Source organism: Pseudorca crassidens, chromosome 7 (assembly GCF_039906515.1).
Source record: "Pseudorca crassidens isolate mPseCra1 chromosome 7, mPseCra1.hap1, whole genome shotgun sequence".
NCBI classification, from domain to species: Eukaryota; Metazoa; Chordata; class Mammalia; order Artiodactyla; family Delphinidae; genus Pseudorca; species Pseudorca crassidens.
In genome coordinates, this window is record NC_090302.1 from 105,686,576 (window position 1) to 105,714,120 (window position 27,545).

At 47.4% G+C, this 27,545-nt stretch overlaps 1 protein-coding gene across 3 annotated transcripts; it reads left to right on the top strand.

Moving 5' to 3' along the window:
• The first annotated feature begins 1,395 nt into the window (after positions 1 to 1,395).
• On the top strand, positions 1,396 to 26,792 carry PNOC (prepronociceptin). 3 transcript variants are annotated; one of them, XM_067742464.1, is made up of 4 exons: positions 1,396 to 1,631; positions 12,057 to 12,206; positions 22,580 to 22,973; positions 26,374 to 26,792. In XM_067742464.1, exons 2-4 carry the CDS (start codon positions 12,081 to 12,083, stop codon positions 26,454 to 26,456), a joined length of 603 nt encoding a protein of 200 aa, XP_067598565.1. In that variant the 5' UTR covers positions 1,396 to 1,631; positions 12,057 to 12,080; the 3' UTR covers positions 26,457 to 26,792. The 3 variants fall into 3 exon arrangements, with proteins under 3 accessions (XP_067598565.1, XP_067598566.1, XP_067598564.1); XM_067742465.1 differs by lacking the exon at positions 1,396 to 1,631 and adding an exon at positions 1,853 to 1,899 and having other exon boundaries at positions 22,580 to 23,031; XM_067742463.1 differs by lacking the exon at positions 1,396 to 1,631 and adding an exon at positions 1,853 to 1,899.
• The last annotated feature ends 753 nt before the right edge of the window (positions 26,793 to 27,545 follow it).

A 27,545-nucleotide genomic window follows, 5' to 3' on the forward strand; every position in this document is an offset into this window, starting at 1 on the left:
TAAGAGGCCTCTTCTAGCTGAACTGTTCCCCTTTAAAAGAGTTGGAAGCCCCACCCAATGACTGGCAGCTTGATTCTTATTGGCTACCCTTGGCTGCAAGGAAAGCTGGGAAAGGCAGCCTTTTAGTGGAACACATTGCCACCTAGAATAAAATCAAGTATACTGTGTAGGAAGGAGGAACAGGGGAATGGGTGTTGAGTAGGCAACCAGAAACATCTGCCACAGCGTGTGTAAAATCCAGCTCCAGGCCCCAACATACATCAGGAAGCAAAACTGACCACATGTCATGCTGATTTCTCAGAGTTCATAGTGGTGGCTTTGCCCTGTAGTAACAAAGTGTAAGATTTGGGCAATAGACACCTAAGTGGAAAATCGTGAGTGCGCCAATCTCCTGGGCCCTTTTGTAGTGAATACAGATGGAAGAGAAGTTTGTTCTTAGAAGGCGTTGCTCTTAACCTGGGGCAGGTGTTGCTTGCTTGCTTGCTCTCTTCCTTGCTTTCTTCCTGTTTTGTTTTGTTTTTATTGAGATATACTTCCCATAAAATTCACAATTTTAAAGCATACAATTCAGTGGGGTTTTAGTATATTTACTATGTCGTGCAACCATCTGATCTAATTCCAGAACATTTCCATCACCCCAAAAAGAAACCCCGTATCCATTAGCAGTCAGAGCAGATGTTTTCTTTAATCCTTCTCCGCCAAGTCTCAGGTCCATCAGAGAGCCAGACGCGCCACATGAGAGAGTGCTGAAGATGCTGGGACCACTTAGGCTCAAACCCTGGGATTCTAGAATATCTGTGGATCTGCTTGGGAGGGCCAAGGAGGAGGTCATGTTGTAATTCACCTACAGCTGGGAAAGGAGGGGTCCACAAGGGCGCTGCAGAATCTGAACATTCTCTGCCTGGGCTGACCGTGAGGCTACCTTCCCACAGGGAAAGGAAGGGAAGGGAAGGAGGCCCCATGCTGAGGGGTGGGTGCTTGGTAGTGAGCAGCAGCGTTAAAAGCACTCTATTGCGACGGTAGACGTTGGGAGAGGAGTTTCAGATTCAGTCGGAATGATTTACGGGAAAGGATGGAGAGGATGCCAAACTCGCATTTATAAAATGTCTCAAAGGTTCCAAATACAAACAGAATCTCGTTTTTCTACCCACAACCATCCTGGGAGATATTTCACCCCTTTACAGAAGGAGGACCTGAGGTTCACACAGAGAACTTGCTCGAACCAGAATTTCAGACACTTCATGCTGAGTCTAAAATCTCAGCCTCTTCCATTGTGCTGCGGGGTGGGCACCTGTGAGGCATCTCTGGCCCCGGCCCATGGCAGGTGGAGCCACTCCCTTGAGTGGCCTAGTTGTTGCTGCCTGTGGGGTGGTGACAGCAGGAGGGGGCTCATCTGAGCTCAGCTCTGGGCTTCTCCGTGCCGGTGGGAGCTCCCCCCTTTCTGCCCACTCCCTGTTCATTCCTCGGGCACAAAGGTTGCTCAAGGAGACTCCAGGACTGGGGTCTGCCTTGTCACTGTCACCGGGAGGCATTTTTTTCTTCCTGACTAGCCAGAGCTCCCCATCAGTCTTCGCAGCGCCTCTGGAAGCAAAGGGAAGGCAGCTGTGGGATCCAGGCTGAGCAGAGCCCAGGTAAAGCAGGCTTGGGAATGGACTGACGGGGAGGTTGGGATGTCACAGGTCTGAGCACAGAGCCAGGGGGGCGGGGAACAGCCAGGAAGGATGGTAGGTTCTGCTGCTCGCTTGATGAAGGGGGTCAGCGTGTGTCTGTGTCATCGAGGTGGGCAGGGAAGGGGAGGGCTGTGTGGGGCGCGGTGGCGGGGGGGAGCGTATATATGCTGGTGTGGCTGAAACCGAGGAGACTCACATCCGAAGGAGCCTGGCTACTGACAGCTCCCAGGTAGGCGACTGCAAGCAAGCCCCGGCCCCAAGACACGCTGCTGAGAGTCTGGGGAAGTGGCCGGGCGGCAGGGCTTTCCCCCCAGCCCCTCTCCTTTGTCCAGTGTGGATGCTGCTGGCCTCCTGTGAGATTATCCCTTCGTTCGTCTTCTTTTCTGGGCTCGGATGGGGGAGTGGAGGGGAGGGCTGAGGCTTTTATCCTGAAGAGAGATGCCGAAGAAGAGCTGAACTTGGAGATGAGGAAAAGTTTTGATTCCCCAGCTGTGGCCCCTACTTTGTCACTGCTGTCTGTGGCGAAAAGGTGGTTGTAGGTGTGAGGTTAGGGGAGCGGCAGGCACTTGGGGGTGGGAGTGAGGGCTTGCATTTCAAGGCAACCCTCCAGAAGCCCCCAGCCCTCCAAGCACCCTTGTGAGTGATTTCTCTCTGCGCCTGACTTCTTTTCATAGGGCGTGCAGGCTGTTTTCAGCATGTCACTCAACTTGATTCAGATTTGGGTTTTTAATCCTGAGGGAACCCTGCTCCCCTAGGCACCGAATACAAATCGCTAGTAATGATGCGGGCGAAATCAGACCCTGTCTTGTGCTCCGCCAGTTAAGTGGCTGACCGCGGTCGCTGTGTGTGAATTCCGCGTAGATTTCTGCAAGGTTGACCTTGGTCTCCAGACGCTGAATCCTGTGGAGGTCTCTTCTCTTTCTTTGCATCTTTCTTCCTCCTGCCCGTCTCTCCCACCTAAAGGTCTCTGCCGGGGTCCTGTGGAATACGATGTTCAGAAGTCATCCAAACTCTCTCCGGCTCAGCCTTTTTCCTCCTTCTCTCTTTGTGCGGCTCTCCCTTTGCGTCTGCCTTCCCCTCCCACCGCTGCCCATCCCATCCTCCCCCATCTCATTCTGAACATGGGCAAGTTCTGGGGGAATTTCAAGTAAGGCAGGATGATTCGGGAAATGGACTATTTAAAGCAAGCAGCTTTGGACTTGAATACCCCGATCCTGGGTTTCAACATCTGTGTTTCGTTTCCTTGAGCAGCCCATAATTGTCCCAATTATAACCAATAACATTGGTTGGCAGACTAACAAAAGATGAGCTTTTCATGGCATTCGCCAGCAAGCCTAAACCGGAGTTTTCAACGTAGAGGGGGGGAAAGTAAGTGCTTGGCTTCTTATCAAAACCTCCCAGGGAAACTGCTGCTCTCTCGCTTCCTGGGGGTAGCTACTGCAGACACACTCCTCTTTCTCATTTATAAAGTGTGGCAGGGAAAAAGTCTGCACGCTTCCACCGCTGCCGTGATACCGTTCACAAAAAGCATTCGTGTTCCTTTGGCCTTGCTGAGTCTTCTGCAGGGGAGGGTCCCTGGAAAGACTGCCCCCAACCACCATCTTGGTAAAAGGAGCAGCTGCCACCGTTCCCTGTGCTGCCCATCGAGGGCGCTGTGGTGCAGCCTGGGGTCATTCAGGGGGTGCAGTTTTGTTCTCCCAGGGGCGGCAGCCCTGGCTTTATCAGCTGAAGGCTGAGGGTACTGGGGGATTTAGAGGATGCCGATTTTGCATTGTCAACGAAGGGAATAATTGCAGGATCAGGCGCAAACGGGCGCTCTCTGGAGCCCAAGACAGGAGCTGTCACAAAGCTATTCTGTATTCAATCAGGTATTTATCATCTACACTCCACCAGGCAGGGTGGATCCAACAGAGGTGAGAATAACAGCCCTTTACACTCATACAACGATTTACATCTTAGCGCTTTCACACCCACTAGCCCTGGCAACAGCCGTGAGAGATGGTATCATTATCTCCATGTTGCAGTTGAAGAAACTGAAGCTGAGAGGTTAAATAATTTGTTGAGGACGTGGCAGAGAGGGGACTGAGTCCAGCCTTGCAGGCGCCTTTGCTTCCCCCTCTTCGGGCCAGGGGTGCTTACAAACTAATGGGGTGGGCGCGGGGCAACACACACAGTGAAACAACTCGCGGATGATGAGAGGCTGGGTGTAATTAAGTCCTGAATTGCGTGGTCCAGACAGCAAGTGCTGGAGGAATTTGGGGGAAGGAGTCCTTGCTCAGAGATTCCAGGGATTCGAACCGGGCAGGGAAGGAGGTAGAATCTGGAAGAGCCAAGGGCTTTGGAGAGGGAGGTGGCAGCCGGGACAAGGGCACAAAAGGAGGTCAAGGAAATGAACCTTTATTGGAACCTACTATGTGCCAGGTAGCGAGCTAAACTTGTCTACATGCCTATTTCATGCTAACACACACACGCACAGTAGGGATGGGAGGTTTGGGGTGAGTGTTCTATGCTTTTATCCCCACGGTTCAGTTAGCCTCACGCCCCCCAGCCCCAGAGCTCCCATGAAGGAAATCTACCTGATGTGAATCTGGGTAGAACTACTCATCAGATATCCTAGGGAGGGGATGGGCCCCTCCCGGAGAACAGGAGTCACAGTGATGACAGCCTGTGGTGGCTCGAATGGCTGGGAGTTCATTAGGCAAACTGGATGTTCTAAACACTTCTATGTAAATACCTATAGGTCCTCCACCTGCTGCTTTCCTTCTCACCACACACTGGCCGTGAGATTTAGGGCACACCAGTTTGGGGGGCAAGCCGATTTTCTGGGCATCTCCCTAGGATAGCCAGTGATCACGTTCGGTCTTGATTTTCCGCGATCCTGTGATTGTTCAAATACTGGTTGCTGCCTCGGTGTTGCAGAAACACAGCATCGCCAGCTCTGAAGGGCCTGGCTCGGCATGTGACTTGTGGAACTGGCCCCCGAGGAGTCCTGGGTCTCAGTGAAAATGTCAGCGGATCACCAGCACACGCCCAGGGCTCTGCCTTGCAACCAGGGCTCAGAGCCAACCTCCCCTCAGCTCACACTTGTCCTGTGCTCCTCCCCCACCGAGTCCCCATTCATCCTTTCATTCATTCAGCCGAGAAACGTGCTTGGCTTACTGATAGGAGCCCGCAGTACCGAGCGCCAGGAAAACAGACCTGGCAGCCTGTCCTCAGAGCTGTGGCCAATGTCACTAGATGTTAACGGAGTCTAGGCCAAGGGGTCTCCAAAAGGGGCGTGGGTGCCCGACAGACCACTGGGCTTTGGGAAACTGAGGCTTAATTTTCTATGTGGTTATCTTATCTTTCTGAATTTGCACTTTAGGGGGTTTTATATTGTATGTAACTTTTCTGAGTAAATTGGGAAGGTGAGCTCAAGACGGTCTGATTGCTAGAAGTATAAAGTTAAAGAAGTTTGAAGATTATTGATCTAGATCCATTGCTATTTTGCTTATCTGTATTTTCTAATCTTTTTGAAAGGAACCTTAAGAGGCTTTACTGTAAAAGTAAATAAAAGCTTTGAAAAATCCATTTAAGTTATTTTGACAGTATATGTGGAACCGTGGGCCAGAATCAGGAAGATCCAAGTTAAGAGCGATGACACCTTTCCACTTTTGTGGCAGCCCTGATAGAAAATGTGTCCCTTGGGACTTCTCTGGCAGTCCAGTGGTTAGGACTCCACGACGGGGCCCCGGTTCAATCCCCAGCAGGGGGCGGGGGGAGGAGGGTGGGAGCAAAAATTAAAAAACATGAAATTTTTAAATAAAATAAAAACAAAGACTTAAAAAAAAAAAAAGAAAAAATATGGCCCTCTCCTGAGCCCCAGCTGGGCTACTGTAACAAATATTTGGCCACTTATAATATCAAAAATATTGACCATCTAATCTATTGTAACTGCCTCTTTTTGGAGAAGGGGAAACTGAGCCCCAGAGAAAGAAAGGGCCTTGTTCAAGATCCCACAGGTGAGGGCAGAGCCAGGCCTCTGGCTTCCAAGCAGAGGGCTTTTGTTCATTCATTGCTCACCAGCTCCAGGCACACCCGGTCTGTGCAGGGCGGGGTCGTGCTTTGCCCTTCACCTCCTCTGTGCCCATCGTCTCCTTCCAGGTGGAAATTTAGAGCAGAAGAGGGACCTTTTTGGATGTAAGTGTATTCGTCAGAGGAGGAAAAGAAATAAAGGGGCCTCAGTCATAGCTGGTGAACAAGCAAAAGCTCAGCGTAGGAGTCACGTCTGCATTAAAGAAATGGGGCGTGTGGAAGACAAACCCCGGTACTGGTGGGCAATGAAACACTCCTCCAGGAACTGGGGAGAGGCAACAATAAAGAGGGTGTCATCAGAGAGGGGGAGCCCAGAGTTCAGGACAAAAGGAGCTCCTTACAATGAATTCATGTACACGAACACAGAAAACTGCCTAAATCTTTTTTTTTTTTTTTTTTTTTTGGCCGTGGCATGTGGGATCTTCGTTCCCTGTCCAGGGATCGAAGAGTCCTAACCACTGGACCACCAGGGGATTCCCCTGCCGAGATCACTGAGAGGTCTGGTGAGAGCGTGAGCTTGCAAACCAGACGGGTTGGGTTCTCAGCTCTGCCACTTCAAGTTATTTCTCCTCTTCAAGCCTCAGTATCTTAACTGTAAAATGGGGACAACAGCATTTACCCCATAGGGTGGATGCTTATAAAGCAATCAGCACAGTGCCTGGCACAGAAGATGCTAAATATAATAATAATGTGATGACTATTAAATGCAAACAGAGACCATCCCGATGAGATTCCACCAGAATTTGCCAACCTTTCCAAAGCAGGACTAGTGTGTGGAACTTATGGTTTCCCAGAACACGTTTTAGAGTCAAAACACCTGAGTTTCTCTGGCTCTTGTATAAACTGGATGATCTTAAGCAAGTTGCTTAACCTCTATGAACCTATGTTCATCTCAAAAGGGGGGATAATATTAATCCCAGGTTATAGGATTGTATAAGAATATAAAACTCTTTTGTAACCTACAAGAACAATATTTATATATGTGGTTGATGAGAAGGATGGGAACAGATATACCTCTAGCAGAAAGGCATATCTGTCATCTTCTCTTCTCCACTAGAAGCACTAAAATTACAGGCTTTCTCATAGGTCATAAGACAAAACTCAATTAACTTTTAGCTTTCGCTAAATCTTCATATGTACTCCTCCAAACAGATAAGCAACTAATGACATTGCCCTTGGAAGCAAGATTACAAGCAAATAGATTAAGCTAAACACTGGTATGTTATCTTCATAAAGAGTGAGGCACGATTAATTTATGAGGTGTTATTACTGAAATAAAAGGTAATTAAACATTTCTTTACTCAATACAAGATGTCCAGACCCGTAGCATCCCCACATAGAAGGGTTAGCTGAGTTTGGTTCACTAAGTGAATACAAGCCATGTAAAATTCAAACACACTTAGGGTAGTTTTATTTACTGATGGTCTCTAGTGTACAACTTTGAACAACAATAACAACAACAACTATTGTTACCCCCATCTTGCAGGTGAGAAGACTGAGGCCCTCAGAGGTGAAACAACTCGCCCAAAGTCACACAAAGTGCAAAGATCAAACATAACTCGGGAATTAACTAATCACTCACCTTCATTTTACTTCACATTAACTGATACACAGGGCAACAAAGCACACAGATGTTGTCAAGTCTGCTCAAAAATGAAAAACTTCTATTGAGTTTTCAAGAAAGTTTAGTCTTAATCTAGAGCACAATTGTTCGAGGGTTGTGAGGAGTACCAAAAAGGACAAAGCGTTGTCCCCTTCATAAGGATTATTACATATATTTTGAGCCTTTATTTATATTCATCTCATTTAAGTATCAGAAACCATCTTTGAGTTGGACTGTGTGGTGATTCCCATTTTAAGGATTCTTTGAATTGCAGAGGACAATGAATAACGTTGAGTAATGACTGGTTTTTAATTACTAGGTGGAGTCACTAGTTAAAAGCAAGGGGTAGAAATCTCTGTCTTCCGGCTTCTTTTACAGGCTAAATGCCTACTGAAATTCATCAATCTTTCTGTTTCAGTGTGACTGGAACATTGTTACGAAAAAGAAATAAAAACTTTAGCCTTCAGCATGAACTACTCTTTAAACTCATGCTAATTCATAAACAAAGATAATAACCAGCCATGCCTCCCCAGCACTCAATTGCTTCCAAGTGTTTTTCATTAAATCTAAGTGAGAACACTTCCCACGATGCAATTTTAAGGGAATATTATTAATCACATGCCTTGATTAGCCTTGGGGAATGGAATAAGCAAATTGTCTGAATAAAAATGACTTTCTTCTTTCTGAAAAAAATACAATTTTAAATTTTAAAATTTTAAATAAATAGAAGTGCGGGGTAGGACGTGGAGGGGTAGGGAGGTCAGAGATGGGAAGAGAGGTAAGTGTACCATGGACCAGCAAGGAGGGCCAGGCTAATGCCAAGTAGATTTGATAAGGTTTTCCAAGTGCCAGACCAACAAAGGCCCACATTTTACATGCAGGAAACGTATCAAATGGAACACATGCTCAATGTCCCAGGAGTTCATCTTCTTTCCTCAACTCTTCCTAAAAACCCATTTACCCAGAATTTGAGATAACAGGAGCAGTCAATCCATCAAACATTTCCTGAATGTGCAAGTTGCCGCGGTTAATGAAGTTCATGAAAAACCTCAGCAGGAGAGCACTTCATTAACATCTGCCACAACTTATCAGCTCAGCCCGTGCAAACATGTGTTGCAATTTTGTATTAGGAAGCAAAGTCCCTTTTCTCCCCGCCTTTCCGTCTTCTGTGAAGTACAGACACTGCCATCATGTGGCCATAGAGAGCATAGCATGCTGGACAAATCCTACAAAACCGTCTCCCGCCTAGAATGAAATTGAGTAGAACAAGAAACGTAAAGGCAATCACCAAATTAAACAAAAGATCTAGCCAAGCGGTCCTCAGTTTAAGACCTTTGCTTATATGGTGGCTGTCTGGAACTCAAGATACGTGTTCTCTTCAAAAGAGCCTGTAAGTGGTGATGGGTTTCCCTGGGTTGCCTACCAACACGTTGCACCAGTGCAAACTTAGCACGTAGCTAACCATTCCAACCATGCCTCCCGGCCACTGGCAACAAGTCTTCTTCCAGAACGGGCATGGGGTTCCAGTTTAGGATGGCATCTTGCCTTGATCTGGAGCAAAACTCATTCCCACCCCTCCCCGCCAACCCCCGCCCCTCCCATGCCCCGCCGCCAAGCTGAACAGTTAGCTACTGGACACTTTGTCAGTGACACAGGTCCTGAAGTGGCTCCTGTGCCATGAGCATCCCGGGCCCCCGGGGGGCCGGTGCTCCCAGACACTCCCCAGTTCTCCATTTGTGAAGGAGAAGGGAGAGGGCTCCTGAGATACTCCACTGTCACTTATCAAACTTTCTTGAGCACCTCCTAAGTGCCTGGCCCTGTGCTGGGTGCTGGAAATTCAGAGAACCATAGAACAGAGATCTCTGCCCTTCAGGAACTCACAGCCAGTGGGAGATATAGACACACAAGTCCAAGCTTATCACGTAGAGTGCTAAGGGCCGCGCAAAAGACAATGATAGGATCACAGAGTGAAGGCTATGTCCTAGGCTCTTTCTCTGACAAGCTTTTACGTTGTACTTGTTCTGTGCCAGGTGCTATTTTAACTGCTGAAAAACATCAACCCATTAATCGTCCAATAAGATAGGTACTACTATCATCCCAGTTTTACAGATAAGAACCTGAGAGGGTGACTTGCAGACGTGGGATCTGAACCCAGGTCTTTAGCGATCAGCAGATGAGAAAACGTGAATCCCAACAACCCCGTCTCGGAGGTCTGTTGTGCCTATTTGACAGGCCCCTGGGCCTCGCTTGCTTCCCTGTGTGATGTACTGCTTTGCGAAGCCACAGGAGCAGAGGAGACTCATCTAACCCAGACCAGGGCTTGGAGAGGGCTTCCCAGAGGGGATACTTCCTGAGGTGTGTATGAAGTATGTGCTGGAGGCGGGTATTCTGAGCAGAAGACACAGCAAGGGCCAAAGCGCCGTAGGCGTTAAGGACCCGCTAGAGCTGGGAATTATGCGTGATTCACTAGGAATGGAGGAGATTCAAGGGTGAGTGACAGGAGCTGAAGCCAGAGAGCTGGGCAGGAGCAGTGCTGATTCCCACTGGGGGTTACAGAATTATTTTAAGCATGAGTAACATCATCACATCTAGAGATGGCTTGGTCGGGGAGGCGGATCATTAGGCAGACTAATTAGAGGGCGAGATCACAGTAACCAAGGCAATAGATCTCAGCTAAGGCACTAGCCCTGGGGGTATAGGAGGAAAATGCATTTGAGATATATTCATCTGAATAGATGTTCAAGTTCCTTGTTCATTAACCCCAGACATCCCAATCTGTAGGGTAAAGGTCAGACCCTTTAGGATGGCCAACATGACCCTGTTTCATCTAGACAGACGGAGCCCCTTTCTCTCTTAGCAAGTGCTTCCCTTAGGGAGGGGGCCCCAGTGCAGCCGCCTGCTCACCACCCCCCCAGGCTGTGATCCCGATTCCAACATGCCTTTGAAAAGTTGGAGTCACTAGTTAAAAGCGAGGTAGTTCTGTGTCTCTCAGACGCCCTCTTCTCTGTCCTCTTGGCAGACTCTTCCTCATCATTCAAAAGCCATCTCAAATGTCACCTCATTGACTTAACCAACATTGATCGAGCATCTTTCATTCGACATCCTCTTGGTACGAAATGCTTGGATAATGCCCAAGAAGAGCTGGGGTGGTCTCCCAACATGGCCACTGGCACTGGCTACCCCTCCTTCTCCAATTCACTTGCTCCGTTTCACATGCATCTTCTACCATTGCTTCTCAAACTTTAGCATGTGTATGAATCCCCTGAGAATCTTACTAAAAAGATCCAGATTCCGTGGTGTTGGGGTAGGGCCTGAAATACTGCATTTCTTACAAGATCCCAGGGGACGCTGCTAACCTGCAGACTGCGTTTGAATAGCAAGGCTTTTACGTTTTCTCAGTACAGTCTGATGAAAAAGCAATAAAGGCAATGATTTTTGTTTTCCTTTGCTCAACTCTTATGAAGGTAAAATTTACGTACAGTGAAATTCACAGAATCTAAATGGACAATGCAGTGGGTTTTTGGCAGACGTATACACCCCTGTGACCTACACCTCAATCAAGAACATTCACATTTCCAGAAAGTTCCCTTGTTCCGCTTTCCATTTCATCCTCCAAATAAAGATGGTTCTACAGGGACCCAAAGCGATGGAGTCCAAGAAAATAGCTTTCTGATTCGGGAGACTCGATCACAGGAAAAATTTAAAGGGAAACAGGAAGAACTGTACATCTTTGAGACAATCCTACATAAAGAATATAAACAACTGATAACCATTAGAGCTATTACCTTAGAATAGTCCCTTTGTTCATTTTTTTTAAGATTTTTTTTTTGATGTGGACCATTTTTATAGTCTTTATTGAAATTGTAACAATATTGCTTCTGTTTTATGTTTTGGTTTTTTGGTTGTGAGGTATGTGGGATCTTAACTCCCCGACCAGGGATCAAACCCACATCCCCTGCATTGGAAGGCAAAGTCTTAACCACTGAACCACCAGGGAAGTCCCTCTTTGTTCATTTTTCAATAGATAACTCCAAAGCCTGGTTCTGCAAAGCCTCGTCCTGTGCTTTGCACGGATTAGCAAGGTGAACATATTAGCTCTGTGCTCAGGAAGCTGGCTCACGTCTAGCAGGGGAAACAGACAAGGAACCTAGCAGAACCGTCCTGGAAGAGTGAATTCTGGGCCTCGGGGCATTCCTGGCAGAGGCAGGGGAGTCTGGGGAGGATCGGTCACATGTAAATCTATTTTACACATCTCACTCATCACCGCACTTTGCAAAACGTCCCTTATGGGTCTAATCTTTGCAATACCCCTGGGACAAGGTGGGTACCACTATTCCCCTTTTAGAGTTATGAAAACTGAGGCTGGGAGAGGTTGTCTTCAGGCCACACACTGGTAAGTTGCAAAGTGAGGCCTTTAGCTCCCTGGAAGGGTTCGTGCACGTGGAGGTCAGCTGAGTGGCAGGAATCGCAGGGGTGCTCCCCCCAGGAGCCCAGACACCAGCCCTGCATGAACATTATGCCTGGCAGACAGGCCTGGGCCACCTGTGCTCTCAACAGTCCACTCCCTCCTGGGAGGTGGAATCTCAGGCCCGGCTGCACTGTCCCCTCAGAAGAGTGTCTTTCCCGCATCCCCTATGTGAGGGTCTCCAGCCCCTACTGGCCCCCCACAGGGCTGTGCTAATTGCCACCCGCCCTCACTTGTGTTTTAGCATCCTGCTTCCAGCTCCTGCACCATGAAAATCCTGTTTTGTGACCTCCTGCTTCTCAGCCTCTTCTCCAGCGTGTCCAGCAGCTGTCAGAAGGACTGTATGGCCTGCAGAGAGAAGCTCCGCCCCGCTCTTAACAGCTTCGACCTTGAGGTAGGTCCTGGAGCAGGCCTGTCTTCCCCTCCCTCCCCCCAAGGTCACGTGACTCTCCTAGTGTCAGACGGTCTGTAGGAAACAGATGTGGACTTGAGCATCTTCTGAAAGCAAACCCTGTCATCTTTCCACTTTACCACGTTCATATAAAGACCCACCCATGCTGCCATTTTGTTCCCATCATTAAAATAATGCATACTGGGCTTCCCTGGTGGCGCAGTGGTTGAGAGTCCGCCTGCTGATGCAGGGGACGCGGGTTCGTGCCCCGGTCCCAGAGGATCCCACGTGCCGCGGAGCAGCTGGGCCCGTGAGCCATGGCCGCTGAGCCTGCGCGTCCGGAGCCTGTGCTCCGCAACAGGAGAGGCCACAACAGTGAGAGACCCGCGTACCGCAAAAAAATTAAAAAATAATGCATACTCATTCTAGAGAATTTGAAAAATTCCAAAAACTATAAAAAAAAAATTTAAATCACCTTTAATCCCACCAGAGAAAGAATCCTAGTTTTTTCACTTGCTATGTTACACAAGGATAATTTTCCCGTTATTAACATTATTTGAAGTTACTTCTTCCCATGAATACAGCATACTTTGCTTAACCAATCCCCTCCTGTTGAACATGTATGTTGCCCTTCAGTTTTGATATTATAGACAGTTCTACGATGAACACCTAAATGCTCTCTCGTATTTTAAATTTTGATTTGAGCACTAAATTTCTTTTTACTAAGTAAGCTGCTTTGTCAACTGCTTTCATTATAGTTTAGTTATTCCTCTCCTATTAAATCCAATATAACTCAATTACTTTTTCTTTGTAGTCAAGTAAACTCTTTTCAAAAGATGCCATGTTTGAAACTCCTCAACCTTTAAGAACAAACTTTCGCCTACTGTTCCTTAAGGCAAGCGTACAGATATAGGAATCAAGTACTCACGCTGGGATAACACCCTAACGTGAGCAGACACGGCCCCCGACGCACCCAAACACCAAGCTCCTCCTATGCCAGCTCAGTGGTTTCCAAGTCTGTTTTCTGAACAGTAATAACCACCGAATCATGAAGCGCATCCCCAGAGAACCCATTCAAAGTTCATCCATCCTCCTCATTCAGCCATCATGGGTTTCCTGAGCACCTACTATGTGCTGAGCACTGAACTAGGCCAAGGGCCCTGAGGTGAGCGGATGGATGGTTTTTGCAACTGGTGGGAGAGAAGAACCCCCAATCCCTCCATGAGCGTAATTACTGAGCCCCGGGGAAGCAAGAACAGGGGACCCCAACCTAGTCTAGAGGGGCAGAGGGGGCTTTTGGAGGAACTAAGTCTTTAAGGAAACCGAAAGAAGATCTGGAGTGAAGAGGCAGGGAGGAAGAGCCCCAGGTGCCCAGGTAATGGAGGGAGGCGTGGGGGAGGGGAGGGGGCACAGGTGCAAATGCCTTTCAGGGGACTGGAGCGGCAATTAAGGAACTGAGAAAAGCTGAGTTTGGCTAGAACACAGGAGGCCCACCTGCCTTTTCTGTGCAGCCCAGAGAGGCTTAACATTTCACCCAAAACAAAACCTTTCCCTTGGTCTTAGTAAACAGAGCAGACAACTAGTTTACACGTAAACCAGTGAAGGAGTTGATTAAGCAATAATCTCATAATCGCCACACTTTTAAGGCTCTGAGGTTGCAGCCTAGACAAGACTGAAAGTTGTGAACAATTCCTGAATCACGAGTTTTAACTGCAACCCTTTATCTCCCACTCAAAAAAGCATTAGCACTCGAACAGATATTTGTACACCCATGTTCATAACAGCATTACTCACAAGAGTCAAAAGGTAGAAATGACTCAACCGACCATCGAGAGATGAATGGATAAAGAAAAGATGGTCTATGCATACAGTTGAATATTATCCAGCTTTAAAAAGGAAGGGAATTGTGACACATGTTACGGCATGGATGAGCCCTGAAGATGTATGCTAAGTGAAATAAGCCAATCACAGAAGGACAAATGCTATATGATTCCACTTACCTTAGGTTCCTAGAGTAGTCTGATTCGCAGAAACAGAAAGTAGAATGGGGATTGCCAAGGGCTGGGGAAAGAGGAAAGGGGAGTTAGTGTTTAACCGGTACAAAGTTTCAGTTTGGGGAAAGGAAAAAGTTCTAGAGGTGGTTGGGGGAGGTGATGGTAGGACAACAATGTGAATATATCAATACTTAATACCACTGAGCTGTACACTTAAAAAGGGTTCAAACGCTAAATTTGATGATATGTGTATTTCACAATAGAAAAAAAAAAGTGTTAGGACCTCAACTGTAAGGATAACCCGAAGTCTGCTCTAATTTATTTTTTACAAAGTAAAGCATTCATGGATTTAGGTGATTTGCTTGTAATAAACATCGCACCTGACTGGGAAGCACTATGATTCTCCCACTCCCGGGACACCTTGACCTTGGGAGCCCTGTTCTGAGACAACAGAGGCCACCAGGGACAGATTCTCTCCAGCCTCTTTATTGCCATCTCAGGATCTGTCCTCCTGCCCTTCCTTCCTTCTTCCTTTGTACCACTGATTTTCCTGCTGGGAATTTCTCCTTTTTCCCCTCTCCCACTTGCTCTTTCCTTCCCTCCGTTGTCATGTTTTTGAAAGAGTATCTACACTTGTGACTTCGAGCCCCTTGCCTCTGCCTCACTCCTTAGCTGCTCTCGGAGGTCACCAGCAGCTCCTAACCACAGAACCCCCAGCAGATGTGCAGGCTTCCTCTCCTCGTCCCCTCTGGGTGAACCCGGCTCTCTTCCCCACTGTGACTCTTCCTTTTCTGCCTCCTGTTGCGGTCCTGCTCCTTTTCCTGCCCCATGAACATAATCGCCAAGATTCCCTGCTTCTTACCTCCTTCTGAGATGCCGCATCCACTTTCCAGGCCGTCTGCTCTCCCCAGACAGCAGGTAACGCCCAAAGGTACACCCCTCACCTCCTCTCTGCTGGGCTTCCATCACTTTCCGTAGTTTCTGGGAAATCCAGGCTTCCCTTCCCTTTCCACGGCTCCACAAACCTGACCTGCTATCTTGCTCATGGCTCTCCCTCCTCCCCCAGCCAATAAATCCTACCCATTCTTCAAAACCCTGATTAGGTTTCACCTGGTAGGAGAGTCTTTGCTGATTCTCCACCTGGCCCCAATTGAGCCAGCCCCTAGCTCCTTTGCTCTCTGATGATTACTTGCATCGGCTAGTCTCTCACCACCAGGTATGAGCTTTCTTTGCTGATTATTCTGGGTATCCCCAGCATGTTGCAGTGTGTGGCACAGAGCAGTACTCAGTTAAGAGGTCCCACGGAAATTGTAAAATTGCAAGACCTTTAGTGTCCTAATAGGTGCAGGCACTGCACAGTTTCTACACTGGTGTCTTTCCAAGCCAGTAAAGAAATTGGAGCCTGTTTCCATTTCTTCATAGCATCTTCAATCTCTGGGGTCCAGACAACACTGTTAGAAAATGGCCAGTTCTAGCCTCACAGTGAGGGATAATCCCTACCAATGCCTGCTGACCCCCAGAGGACCTGGCTGCCTGACTGTTTGGTTTCTAGCTTGTATTCACTTTTAACCTATTTTTTTTTAAGTTTTATGAGATGCCTAGAATTGAGGCAACCGCATCTCATTTCCAAATCTTTCAGCCCTTGAGTATGTCCACTCTGTGAATGATGGGGGACTCAGACGTTTAGGCAAGGGTCAGCTCCCCAATCCCTCCACAAAATGGTATAATCCTGAGCTATTCCCAGGACCCTCTGGACCCTTGGCTTCATCAAAAATTTCTTTATTTCTCATTCCAGGGCAATGGTCCACGTATGGTTGTCTTTTTGGTAGACTATCATTTTGGTCAGTAAAGATTTCACACACCCCCAAACCATTGCAATATCCTGGGCTTTCAGCTAAACTGTGAATGGTACTAACCCCATCGGCTTAAGAAGAAAAAAACTAGATTCACTGAGTTGTTTCAGAGACAAAGAAGAAGGTGACTCCCAAGAAAGGTCTGGGGAAATTTATTTAAATTCCCTAAAACTCTATTAAAAGCAGAAGAAACTACCTTCCGCTAGTAGTTTGTCTTCATTACATGAAAATTCTTAATCGTTGACTTGCAGTCGGAGTTCCTAATACGTTTTTCTTTTGTACTATTCCTCTGCTGGCCTGCTTGCGTTGGCCCTCAAATATTCTGGCAGACCTCCTAAAGCAAATAGATCTCAAATGTCCCTCTGTCAGAAGTGGTTGGATTCCTTAGTGGCAGAAACGTGACAAACTCAATGAGCTGCTTCTTTTCCTTCCAATGGGCTCGTGGGCCTGTTTCCCTAATCTTCGATCCCAGACATCCAAACGGCCTTTTGCTCAGTTTCCTCCCAAGCCCAGCTTTACAGATCATTTTGGCACCAGTCTGGGACTTTCCAGATGCTCCTCGGCACTGTGGCTTAATATAGCCATGTCATCAGTGTGGGCTGTGAAAATGTGTCCAGCTCACTTAACGGGCCATTAACCCATCTCTGGAAAGAAGCTGGTGGGTCCCTCAGACCAGAGAGTTTAGGCATTAAGCTCCTATGCCCATCTGGTGCTACAAATGCTGTCGCGAATTTGGATTCCTCATTTCTGCCCAAAACCTTCTCCTAAATCAAGAATTGAGACGAGTTTGTTAGCACCTAATTCATCTAATAGTACGTTGAGCCTCGGTGTGGGCTCTGTATGTGGTTTGATGGTAGAATTTCATTTTCTCTGATTGACACACAACCTAATTACCATCTGGGCTTAGAAACTCAGGGGCTCACAGGAGATCTGATAGCCTCTGGGCTTAACGGCTTCCACCTGTTTCTGTAAATGGAAGGAGCAGAACAATACAGCCAGCACTTTGAGGCTCCTATTCGGTGAGGATCCCACCGAGTGTGCTCCAACGGTCCGTTTCACCTCTACGCTTCTGAAACCGCACAACTCAGATTGGGACTTGAAACACTGGCGCTGGGACTGGAACCCATGGTCTTTTAATGGAGATCACACACCTGGTCTCAGGACTTAATGAAACTCAGATTCTTTATGTCTCATCTCAGAAAGAATTCAGTAAAAGACAAAGTGAAAGGTAGGAAGTGGATTTATTTAGAGAGATACACATTCCATAGACAGAATGCAGTCCCTCTCAAAAGGTGAGAACGGCCCTGGGAGAAACACACTCCACAAACAGTGTGGGCCACTTCAGAAGGAGAGAGGCCCCGAAATATGGGGTGGTTAGTTTTTATGGGCTGGGTAATTTCACAGGCTCATGAACGGGAGGATTATTCCAACTATTTTGCAGAGGGGGAGGAGACGTCCAGGAATTGGACCACCGCCCACTTTTTGACCTTTTACGGTCAGCCCTGGAACTGTCATGGCACCTGTAGGTGTGTCATTTAGATGTTAATGTATTACAGTGAGTGTGTAATGAGGCTCAACGTTCCACTGGAAGTCGAATCTTCCACCGTCTTGGACCTAGTTGGTTCTAACCTGTTTATGTCATATCTTCTAGGGCTATATTATTCTTTGAGAGGTTATGCCCTGCTCCCTTCCCTCCTGTTTCACTTCTACTGGCTTTCCCAGTGCTACCCATGCTTTCCTGTTATCTCCTTGACTCTGTAACATACGGTTTCTCAGACTCATCACTGTAGATATATTAGGCTGGATAATTATTTGTTGGGGAGGAGGGGGTTGTCCTATGCATTGTAGGATGTTTGCTAGTGTCCCTGTGAAACAGAGCAGGACTCTGTGGGACCCTCCTGGGTACAAATCCTTTCTGTGTCCCCCATTTCTTTTTTTGTAGGAAATAGGCTTCATCCAGCCTCCAGAACTTTCCCTGAGTTCCAAAGGGTAGGTTCAAACAGTTGTTAATCAGGGGCAAGGGAGGAGCAATCAAACAATAGTGCAGCCCTGGGGCAGGGTTCCTCCTCAAGGGATACGTATAATAATACCTTTGTGTTCTTCTGTGGGAACTAAGGCCCTCATCCTTAGGAGGATGGTGACTCCAGGCTGAGCACAAGATTCCTGGAGCACCTGTTACCTCACCACCAACACATCAGAACAAAGTCACACACCCTGCAGCCTTCACCCTAAATTTTGCCTATTAAAAACTTCTCCCCCAAAACCATCAGGGGGTTTGGGATTTTTGAACATGAGCCACCTGTTCTCCCTTGGCCCTGCAATAAACCCTTCTCTGTTCCAGACGCCAGTGTTTCGGTTCGTCTGGCATCACTGTGCGTCGGGCACACAACCTTGTGTTCAGTAACAGCTGGCCTCTGCTCACTGGATAGCAGTAGCCTCCCTGCTCCCACCCACTGTGTGACAACCAAATGTGTCTCCAGACATTGCCAAATGTCCCCTGGGGGGCAAAACTGCTCCCGATTGAGACCCACTGCTGTAGAGCAATAACCCGATAGGATGATGATCTAAAAGAACAAACTACAAATTGGTTCTACCCAGTTTTCTTCAAAGTGTTTCAGGAGCAGGTGTAGTACAGACCCAAGTGACTCTCTGAAGGAGCCCCCAACCACCATTTTCCCTGATGGTTTCTTCCTCCTCAGAGCCAGTTCCAAAGTAGGGTTTCTCAAAGTGTAATCCAGCCTCAGAATCGCCTGGGATGCTTGAAGATGCAAATTCCTGGAGCCCACCCTCAGTTTACTGCATCAGAATCTCCAGGGGTATAGATTAAGAATTTGCATTCTAACAAACCCCGGTAGGGGTTCATAAAGACCACTCAAGTCTGCAGCTCCATTGTTCTAGAGTCCACCCTCCCCATCTATGGAATTTGCCCATCGTTCTTTCTTACCCAGTGAGTCTGTGGGTGTGAAAAACTGGTTTCTCTATGTATCTCACTGAGTTGTCAGCATCTCTGAGGAAATTCTAAATGGAAAAGACATGCTCGAAAAAATCTTGTGTATCAGTGGGGGCCAATCTCACCACCTCTGGCCAGCAGGTGGTCTGGGCAAAGGTGTTCCTTGGAAACCTTACCAGTGAAGGAGAGTGAGAGTAACACTCCCACTGGATACCGCCTCTTTCTTCTCTCTGGTCCAGCAGAAAATAAGCAATTTCCCCATCAGAACCTTACTTTTTGGTCTCATAGAATCCTTATTTTCCCATTAGTTTCCACCAATTCATATTGCAAGCACAGAGAAGTCGCTGACTAGGAGGTGTCCTGGGTTGGGACTTGAAACATTGGAGTTCTGTTCAGGTTATACTGTTATTTCACCATGTAGTTTTGTACCCATTACTGAACCTCATTATAACATGCGAACATGGACCACACTGGTCATTTCCAAACCTGGGCAAATCTCACAGTTACCTGAGCTTTGTAAAAATAAGCTTTAAACCCTGGTTCTATTCCTCAGAGGTTTAACTGGGTTATGAAATTCTGTGTTTTAAAAAGTTCTGCAGATGATTCAGATTCACACCCAGGTGTAGGACCCATTGGACCAGGTGCTGCCCAAGGAGTCTATGCAATGCCTTGACGATGCACAAGAAGAGTTGAGGCATCTCCCAGTGTGACCATTGGGCGACCTCAGCTGCAGAACCCCTCTTCCTCCTCTTGTTTCTCTTCATTTCACATCCTCACTATGGACTCCACTTTGTACTCCAGCTATGAGATGCCTGGAATGCATACACGTTCTCCCTACAGCACAGCTAGCAGCCAAGTGAAGAGGTCCTAAGCCTGGAGTCCACGGATGCCTGTCCATGGCTAGGCTTTAGAAGATGTAATGAACCCCCTAAAATTATACGCAAATGTGACACGAATGTGCAGTTATACAGTGAAAGGGAGGGAATCCCTTATGGAGAATAATTAGATTCTCAAAAGAGCCCATGACCCCAAAAAAGGTGAAAAACCCTGGTCTAATGGGACAGACAAGACAAAGAGCTGCAACAGGGTGACAAGCACTACATCAGAAGCGTGTGCTAAATGCCAGAGGAGTTCGAGTCTGGTTGCAACTAGCTACAACTCCTGTTCTTCCAGTGACTCCCTTTCTCATCTTTTTTCTTTTCTTTTTTTTTTTTTTAAAGTTTTCCCTTTGTCACGCTTAGCTAAATATAAAGTGAATTCTTTATTAATACAGCTCAGGGTAACAAACCTCTACTTGAAACCCTCCTATTTACTGGATGGAGAAGACTCCTCCATGAGTAAGATGTGGTCCCTAACTTGTCATATTCTGTCTTGTAAGGTGTTACAATTACACTAAGCATTCAAATTTCCACAAGTGGAAAACAAAGTTCTGTGGGAGCACAGAAGCAGGAGAGAGCGATTCCAGCCGGGGAGCCAGAAGCAGGTGTCATTGAGGAGTAGCTCTGGAGCCTGGCTGGCCCCAAAGGATAGATGGAAGGAGGTTATTCCATCAGAAGGAACAGAGTGAGAAAAGACATGTGGGGAAGGCGAGGGAGCTCGCTGTGTTTGAGGCACTAAGAGCAACCTCATATGCCTGAAGCAATGAGGGGTGTTGAGAGGAAGATTCAGAAATAAGACTGAGGGACTTCCCTGGTGGTCCAGTGGTTAGCACTCTGCGGCTACAAAGGAGGTTGGGAAACATATATGTGGCCTTCAGGAAGAAAACAAGTGTTCTCTCTCTTTTTTTAAAAAAAATATTTATTTGGTTGCACCTGGTCTTAGTTGCAGCAGGCAGGCTCCTTAGTTGTGGCAGGCAAACTCTTAGTTGCGGCATGCGAACTCTTAGTTGCGGCATGCATGTGGGATCTTAGTTCCCCGACCAGGGATTGAACTCATGCCCCCTGTATTGGGAGAGCAGAGTCTTAACCTCTGCGCCACCAGGGAAGTCCCAGAAGTGCTCTCTTAGTAAGGAAGAGGGGAGATGGGTACAGAATGGGCAGGTGGTAGCTTCTGCCCCAGAAGAGAAGGTGGGCTTTATTCTTAACAAATTGTACTTAATGTGTTGGTCAGACATTTTGATGGAGATAGAAGACACGGCAGGTGGACTCTCAACCACTGCGCCACCAGGGAAGCCCTGGGTGGATGTTTTTGCTCCCCAGGTAGGGCCGATGAGGCACACACACATCTTCTCATGTCCCACACCTGCCCAGGCAGAGCAGTAACTCTTGATGCCCTGGAAGCCAAGCAAAGACTCTGAGGTCTGACGAAGGGCTCTGCCGCTTCCTGCTGACCATGATGTCAAGGTCAGGTTGAAAGGCGGTTTCCATCTGGCTAAGGCCAGAAACACAGAGAGGAGCATTCAGGGTGAAGTCAAAACAGCAAATAGGAAAAAAAAAAAGTTGGAGGCAGAGGCTTCCAGGAGACCTAATCGGAGACCGGAACATGGGAGGAAAGGGCCAAGGCCAGGACCAGTCAGGAGGGTGGGAGATATCATGGTCAGGTTGGTAGTCTAGATGAGAAATGGAGATGCCTGGAGAGACAGAGAAGCAGCAGGAGTTCCTCGGGGGCTGGCGGGTCTACTGGATTGTGTCCGATGTTCCCCGAATGCCCAACCTGCCTACATCCCAAGGTCTTGGCCCCCATTTTCTTTTTTTTTTAATTTTTTTATTGAAGTATAGTTGCTTTACAATGTTGTGTTAATTTCTGCTGTACAGCAAAGTGACTCCGTTATACACATATATACATTCTTTTTCATATTCTTTTCCATTATGGTTTATCCCAGGACATTGAATACAGTTCCCTGTGCTATGCAGTAGGACCTTGTTATCCATCCATTCTATACGTAACAGTTCGCATCTACTAACCTCGAACTCCCAATCCATCCCTCCCCCACTCTCCCTCCCCCTTGGCAACCACAAGTCTGTTTGACCCCCATTTTCTGTAACTGATGCACAGATAGTGATGACTAGTGTGTGTGAGGTGAAACATGAATCACACCAAGGTTGATCTTTACCTGGTGACCTTAAAATAGCCATGCAGATTTAACCACGTGACTACATACTACACACTCCATACTACATACTGAAGAAATCCCCCGTTTCTTAAACCGATCTGACCTCTCCTAAGCTTGATAAGAGAACAAAATAAAATTCTTCTTTATGGGTGACCTGATGCGCTGTGTTTGGCTCCAAAAACCCGACGAAGGCTATAACGCGGTGCAGGTTTGGTGCATTCATTCTGTTAACTTGCTGTGTCACCTGTGGTGAGTTAACCTCACCTCCCTGAGCCCCAGTTTTCTTTGTGAAATGACAGAGCCGGGCTAGTTTTCTGCTTCTTTCCAATTCTGAAATTCTACGCACTTAAATAACTGCATGTGAAACTGCTGCACGGTACTCGATAAATGGGTGCTTCAGGAGCACGTGCGTTGGCACCAAAGTAGACGACAGAAGGACTGGATCTCCTCGTGGGCTTGATCTCCTCATTGCCTTGGACCAATAGCTGTCCCTCGTCTCTCTCCCTCCTCCACCTCCATCTTTGCAGGTGTGCATCCTCGAGTGTGAAGGGAAGGTTTTCTCCGGCCCTCTCTGGACTCCGTGCACCAAGGTCATGGCGAGGGGCTCCTGGCAGCTCAGCCCTGCTGACCCAGACCACGTGGTAGCTGCTCTTGACCAGCCAAGAGCCTCTGAGATGCAGCATCTGAAGAGAATGCCCCGTGTCAGGAGCCTCTTCCAAGCTCAGAAAGGGACAGAGCCCGGCATGGAGGAGGTGGGGGGCACGGAGCAGAGGCAGCTGCAGAAGAGGTTCGGGGGTTTCACCGGAGCCCGGAAGTCGGCCCGGAAGTTGGCCAACCAGAAGCGGTTCAGTGAGTTTATGAGGCAGTACCTGGTCCTGAGCATGCAGTCCAGCCAGCGCCGGCGCACCCTGAACCAGCATGGTAATGCGTAGCCGGAAGGAGAGCCCCTCCCAGCTGTACCGTCCACTTCAACCCATGAGTGAGTGGGGCCCGAATGAGCTGGGGGCAAAACGAAACCTCCTCCACCCCTGCCTTAGCCATCCTCCCTGGCCTGGGGAAGCACGCTGGCCCCCAAACACATACGCACACCCTACACCACCTCCAGGGGTTCAGCTCCTGGGAGACCTGGGAGGTAAACCCACCTCCCTACCTCCTGCCCACCTTCTCTCTGGGAGCAAAGATTTTCCTGGGAGTGCTCTCGACACTGACCACTGCCATTAAGAGACTGGTTACCATGGGGATAATAGTAGTGTATTGAGATAACTAATTCCTCTATAGCTCTCCAGGAGCTTAGTTTCTATGGGGACAGTTAAGTGGACCAATCCTCCTATCTGGTTGCCATAGAAACCATTCACTCACCTTTCCTCCGAGACTAAGAACGGAGAACTGGACCTACGCTTAGCCATTCGCAGAGAGTCTGATTTCTGTGGCTGTGATGTTGCTATTTCACCTTCAGAAATGGCTTAGCTGTCCCTTCCCTTACCCCCCTGTATCTCAAGGTGACTGGCTTCCATGGAAACCATTAAACTTTCCCAATCTCCCCCAGTCAAGGAGTTCTGGTTAGGACCAGTTCTTGTCAGGACACTTTTCTGCTTTTCTTTCTTCCACACATCACTCGTCCATCTGACCACTTGGCCAGAGACGGGCTGATTCTTTGCAGCCAATGGAACCTGAGCAAGGCTTTGAGAATCTGGCCCAAGTGACCTGAGTCGCTTTTGGAAGAGGGACTAAGGGATCATCATCTCTCCTCAGTTTTTGCCTCTTTCCAGGTGCCATTTTTGTTTTGTGTTTGTTTGTTTGCCCTTTTCCTCTCTCCCTTCTGGTATGTTCTTACCCCCATAGACACATTTATACATGTACCTATAATGCAGACCAGATGATAAACATCAGAGATGCTAATTTATTGCCCAGGCATTACAAACTCAGCTTTCCTCAGCCCATCAACTTATACGTAACTTTGAGTGGCACAGGGAACCAGCATAGTGGAATTGTCTGAAAATCTAAGAAAATCCCAACCGTCAAGCATATATGCCTGAATTCATGTGTGGGAATATGATTTATCTGCAGGATCTCATATCTTTCCTTAAACAGTCTAGAGACTTCCCCTAACAGAAAGAACTAATCAGCTGGTCAAAAACTTTCCCCAGACACTGTTACCCAGGCGGGGGCTTTTCCCTGACTCGGAGGCATAAGAGGAAAAAATCTGCACGTGCTGTGTTATTTTGCTTCCCGTACGTCAAAGGTAGCCAGATGGTTAAAAATCTTCCTTCAAAGTATATGAATACACGTGTGAATCTTTGGCATCCACGCTTTAGCAGGGAGGCAGCCCACGTAGTGCTTTGCAGGTAGGCTGGCTTGTTTGCAAAACATCCATGGCCAAATATGGGTATGTGTATTAAGTTGTGAGCCGAAGGCCGCCGCGTTTATTTTAGCAGAATGACTAATCTCCGAAGGCCCTGAATTAACCTGCACTGTTTCTGAAGTCATATTCTTGGATCCTTTACAAGCATTCTATTTTTCCTAAGCCATTCCTGCACAGGACCTAACGGTAAATCTTTCAGAGCTAGCATGGATTGAATTCTTTCAAATCTTAAAGATAGTCTCCTTTAAAGGGACCCTCAAGGAACACTGAAGACATGTCGGACTCTGAACTGCAACCATTTTCTTTACCTAAAGACAGTTCAGACTCAGTCACATTAGCAAGAATCAATTTATTTAAAAAAACAAAACAAAAACTATTTGAGCCCCTCTTCAGGTAATTGGTTTTTCTAGTTATCTATTAAGCTTCCAACTGAGCGGCACTGAAACTAACCGGTAACCAGCTTCTGTCTGTGGCTTTGCTCAAGATGTAAAGTTCTTGACGGAAACACTGCAGATATTAACCAGCTCATTTGGGTGTTATTGATTGCTCTCCTCCTGTGACCATCGCACTCATTCTTTTTTCCACACATTCATGGTTGCTGAGTTCCAGTGCAAATGTGCATTTAGGAGTCCCTTAAGCCTGTCTTTCTTCGCCTATACATACTCCAACCAGCCCCACACATGCTTGAGATTTCTCCACGGCTGGGGGACTCCTGTTGCCAGGCTGTTCTGGACCCCTGAGACATCCAACACCAACCTAGATTTAGAAGGCTGGAGGAAATGGCGTCACCTAACACACGGGATAAAGAGCCCTTATTCAGGGACTTCTCCGGCTGTTCAGTGGTTAAGACTCTGCGCTTCCAACGCAGGGGGTTGTGAGTTCAATCCCTGGCCGGGGAACTGAGATTCCCACATGCCACACGGTGCGGCCAAAAAATTAAAAAAAAAAACACACCAAAACCTTATTCAGAAAGTATAATTGTTACTGGGTCTAAGCTCGGCCACACGACAGGCCAATAGCTGAGAGATGAGTTGTTGGGACAAAGCATAATGACTTTATTCACGCAGCCAGCAGACCGAGAAAACGGTGAGACAAACCATCTTGCCTGAGTTAGAATTCAGGCTCCTTTTATACTAAAAGGGGAGGGAGTAAGGTCCAACATTTCCTGGTTCCCATCAGCCTCCAGTGGGGATGTGTTCATTTCTTCCTCCCTGCAGTCATTCACAGGTGGGCCTGGTCAGGATGTTTCCTGTGAGCTAAACCAAGGTATTTTAGCTTAATGCTCATTACCTGGGAAGCAGGATTCCCAGAGATGGGCCTTTATGTATAACTTAAGCTTATAGGCAACATCCCTTTAGTGATTAACATGTGATAGGATACAAAAGTTCTTCCCTATTACATAATGATGTCCTAGAAAGGAAGGACACTGGGGTGCAGGACCAGTTCTAGACAGACCTGTGAAAAGTGCACAACTGGTCGTGGTATATACCGTCCCTTTCCCTGGCCCTATACTTCCCTCCTCTCTTCTGCTGTCCCTGGCCTTGAACTTCTAGACAGTGGAAAGTAAGCAGATTCACTCCTGGTGAGAAATTGGTGAAATTAGCACTTGTATTATAAAAGAGAGCCATAAATGAGGGCTCTCTTTAGCCTGAAGAAATGAATTACCACACACAGATTCCAAACTCCAGGGATGAGAGAACTGCTTCTGGGCAGTTCTCCCCTTCTGACTTTCAAGCCCTAGCCCACAGACCTCCCTTCATTCTGTTGGTCCTTCCACTAGACCGGGGGGACAGGAAAGCAGGTATGTAGAGGGAGACAGGAAACCCTTCTTGTTGCTTTTGGGGCTAATTAGGTGAATGATAGCTTTTCTTTGCCTCCTGTCTATTGCTTAGGGAAAACAGAACTGAAGGGTCAGAAAAACTGCCAGATTTGCCACTGTAATCATTTCTTTCTCCCCAGGTGTCCGGGTGATCCACAAATCAGCATGTCTCCAGCCCCAGACCTGGCTGGGAATCAGGATTCCTTCCTCCCCAAGGCCCTGAGGCAGGCCTTGTCTCCAGGCCTCCACCCACAGGGCCCAGCCCCATCTGGTTGTCTTTCCCTTCCCCCCTCCTTCCTGCCCCTCCCCCCATGGCATGTTTCATGACAATCCTGTTACTACATCAGAGTGTATTTTTGTAATTCTTCCAGCTAACATTTAAACAGCCCCATCTTTCCTTCTCACCCACCTCTTCCCTCTTCTAGGGGTGGGTTCAAGGAACAGGAAATCAAGAGTGGGGTTTTGACTCGTCACTGCCATAACTTGTTTGTAAAAGAGCTGTTCTTTTTGACCTATTGTTTTAAACAGATATTTCTCCATTAAACTTATACTGAGCAAATGGTTAGCAAATTGGTTGGCTGGGTTTTTTTTCTTAAAAAGTGAGCATTTTTATTCCTGAAGAGCCTTTAGTGAGAGTAAAAACAGGGACAAAAAGGGACTTCCCTGGTGGTCCAGTGGTTAAGACTCACGCTTCCAATGCAGGGGGCTGGGTTTTGATCCCTAATGGGGGAATTAGATCCCGAATGCATGCCGCAACTCACACCTGGCACAGCCAAAATAAATAATTTTTTTTAAAAGAAAAGGCAAAGAGAAATGTTTAAATCCAGAAATTACCCAGGAATATGATCCAAAATGCAAAGTGGGGGAGGGGTGGGAGGCTGGGATTAGCAGATGCAAACTATTATATATAGGATGGATAAACAAGGTCCTACTATATAGCACAGGGAAATACACTCAATATCCTGTGACAAAGCATAATGGAAACGAATATGAAAAAAATATATATATGTATAAGTGGATCACCCCGCTGCACAGCAGAAACTGGTTGGCTGTTTTTTTGTTGTTATTTTTTATAAATGTGTTTATTTTTTATTTTATTTATTTATTTTTGGCTGCATTGGGTCTTCGTTGCTGCGCACAGGCTTTCTCTAGTTGTGGTGCGCGGGCTTCTCATTGCGGTGGCTTCTCTTGTTGAGGAGCATGGGCTCTAGGTGCGCGGGCTTCGGTAGTTGTGGTATGCAGGCTCAGCAGTTGTGGTGCATGGGCTTAGTTGCTCGGCGGTATGTGGGATCTCCCCTTACCGGGGCTCGAA

Excerpts from the sequence above, each read along its gene's own strand:
- PNOC (XM_067742464.1), top strand. The coding sequence starts at position 12,081 with ATGAAAATCCTGTTTTGTGACCTCCTGCTTCTCAGCCTCTTCTCCAGC. Across the intron at positions 12,207-22,579 it reads TTAACAGCTTCGACCTTGAG|GTGTGCATCCTCGAGTGTGA; the intron begins GTAGGTCCTGGA and ends CCATCTTTGCAG. Across the intron at positions 22,974-26,373 it reads GCGCACCCTGAACCAGCATG|GTGTCCGGGTGATCCACAAA; the intron begins GTAATGCGTAGC and ends CTTTCTCCCCAG.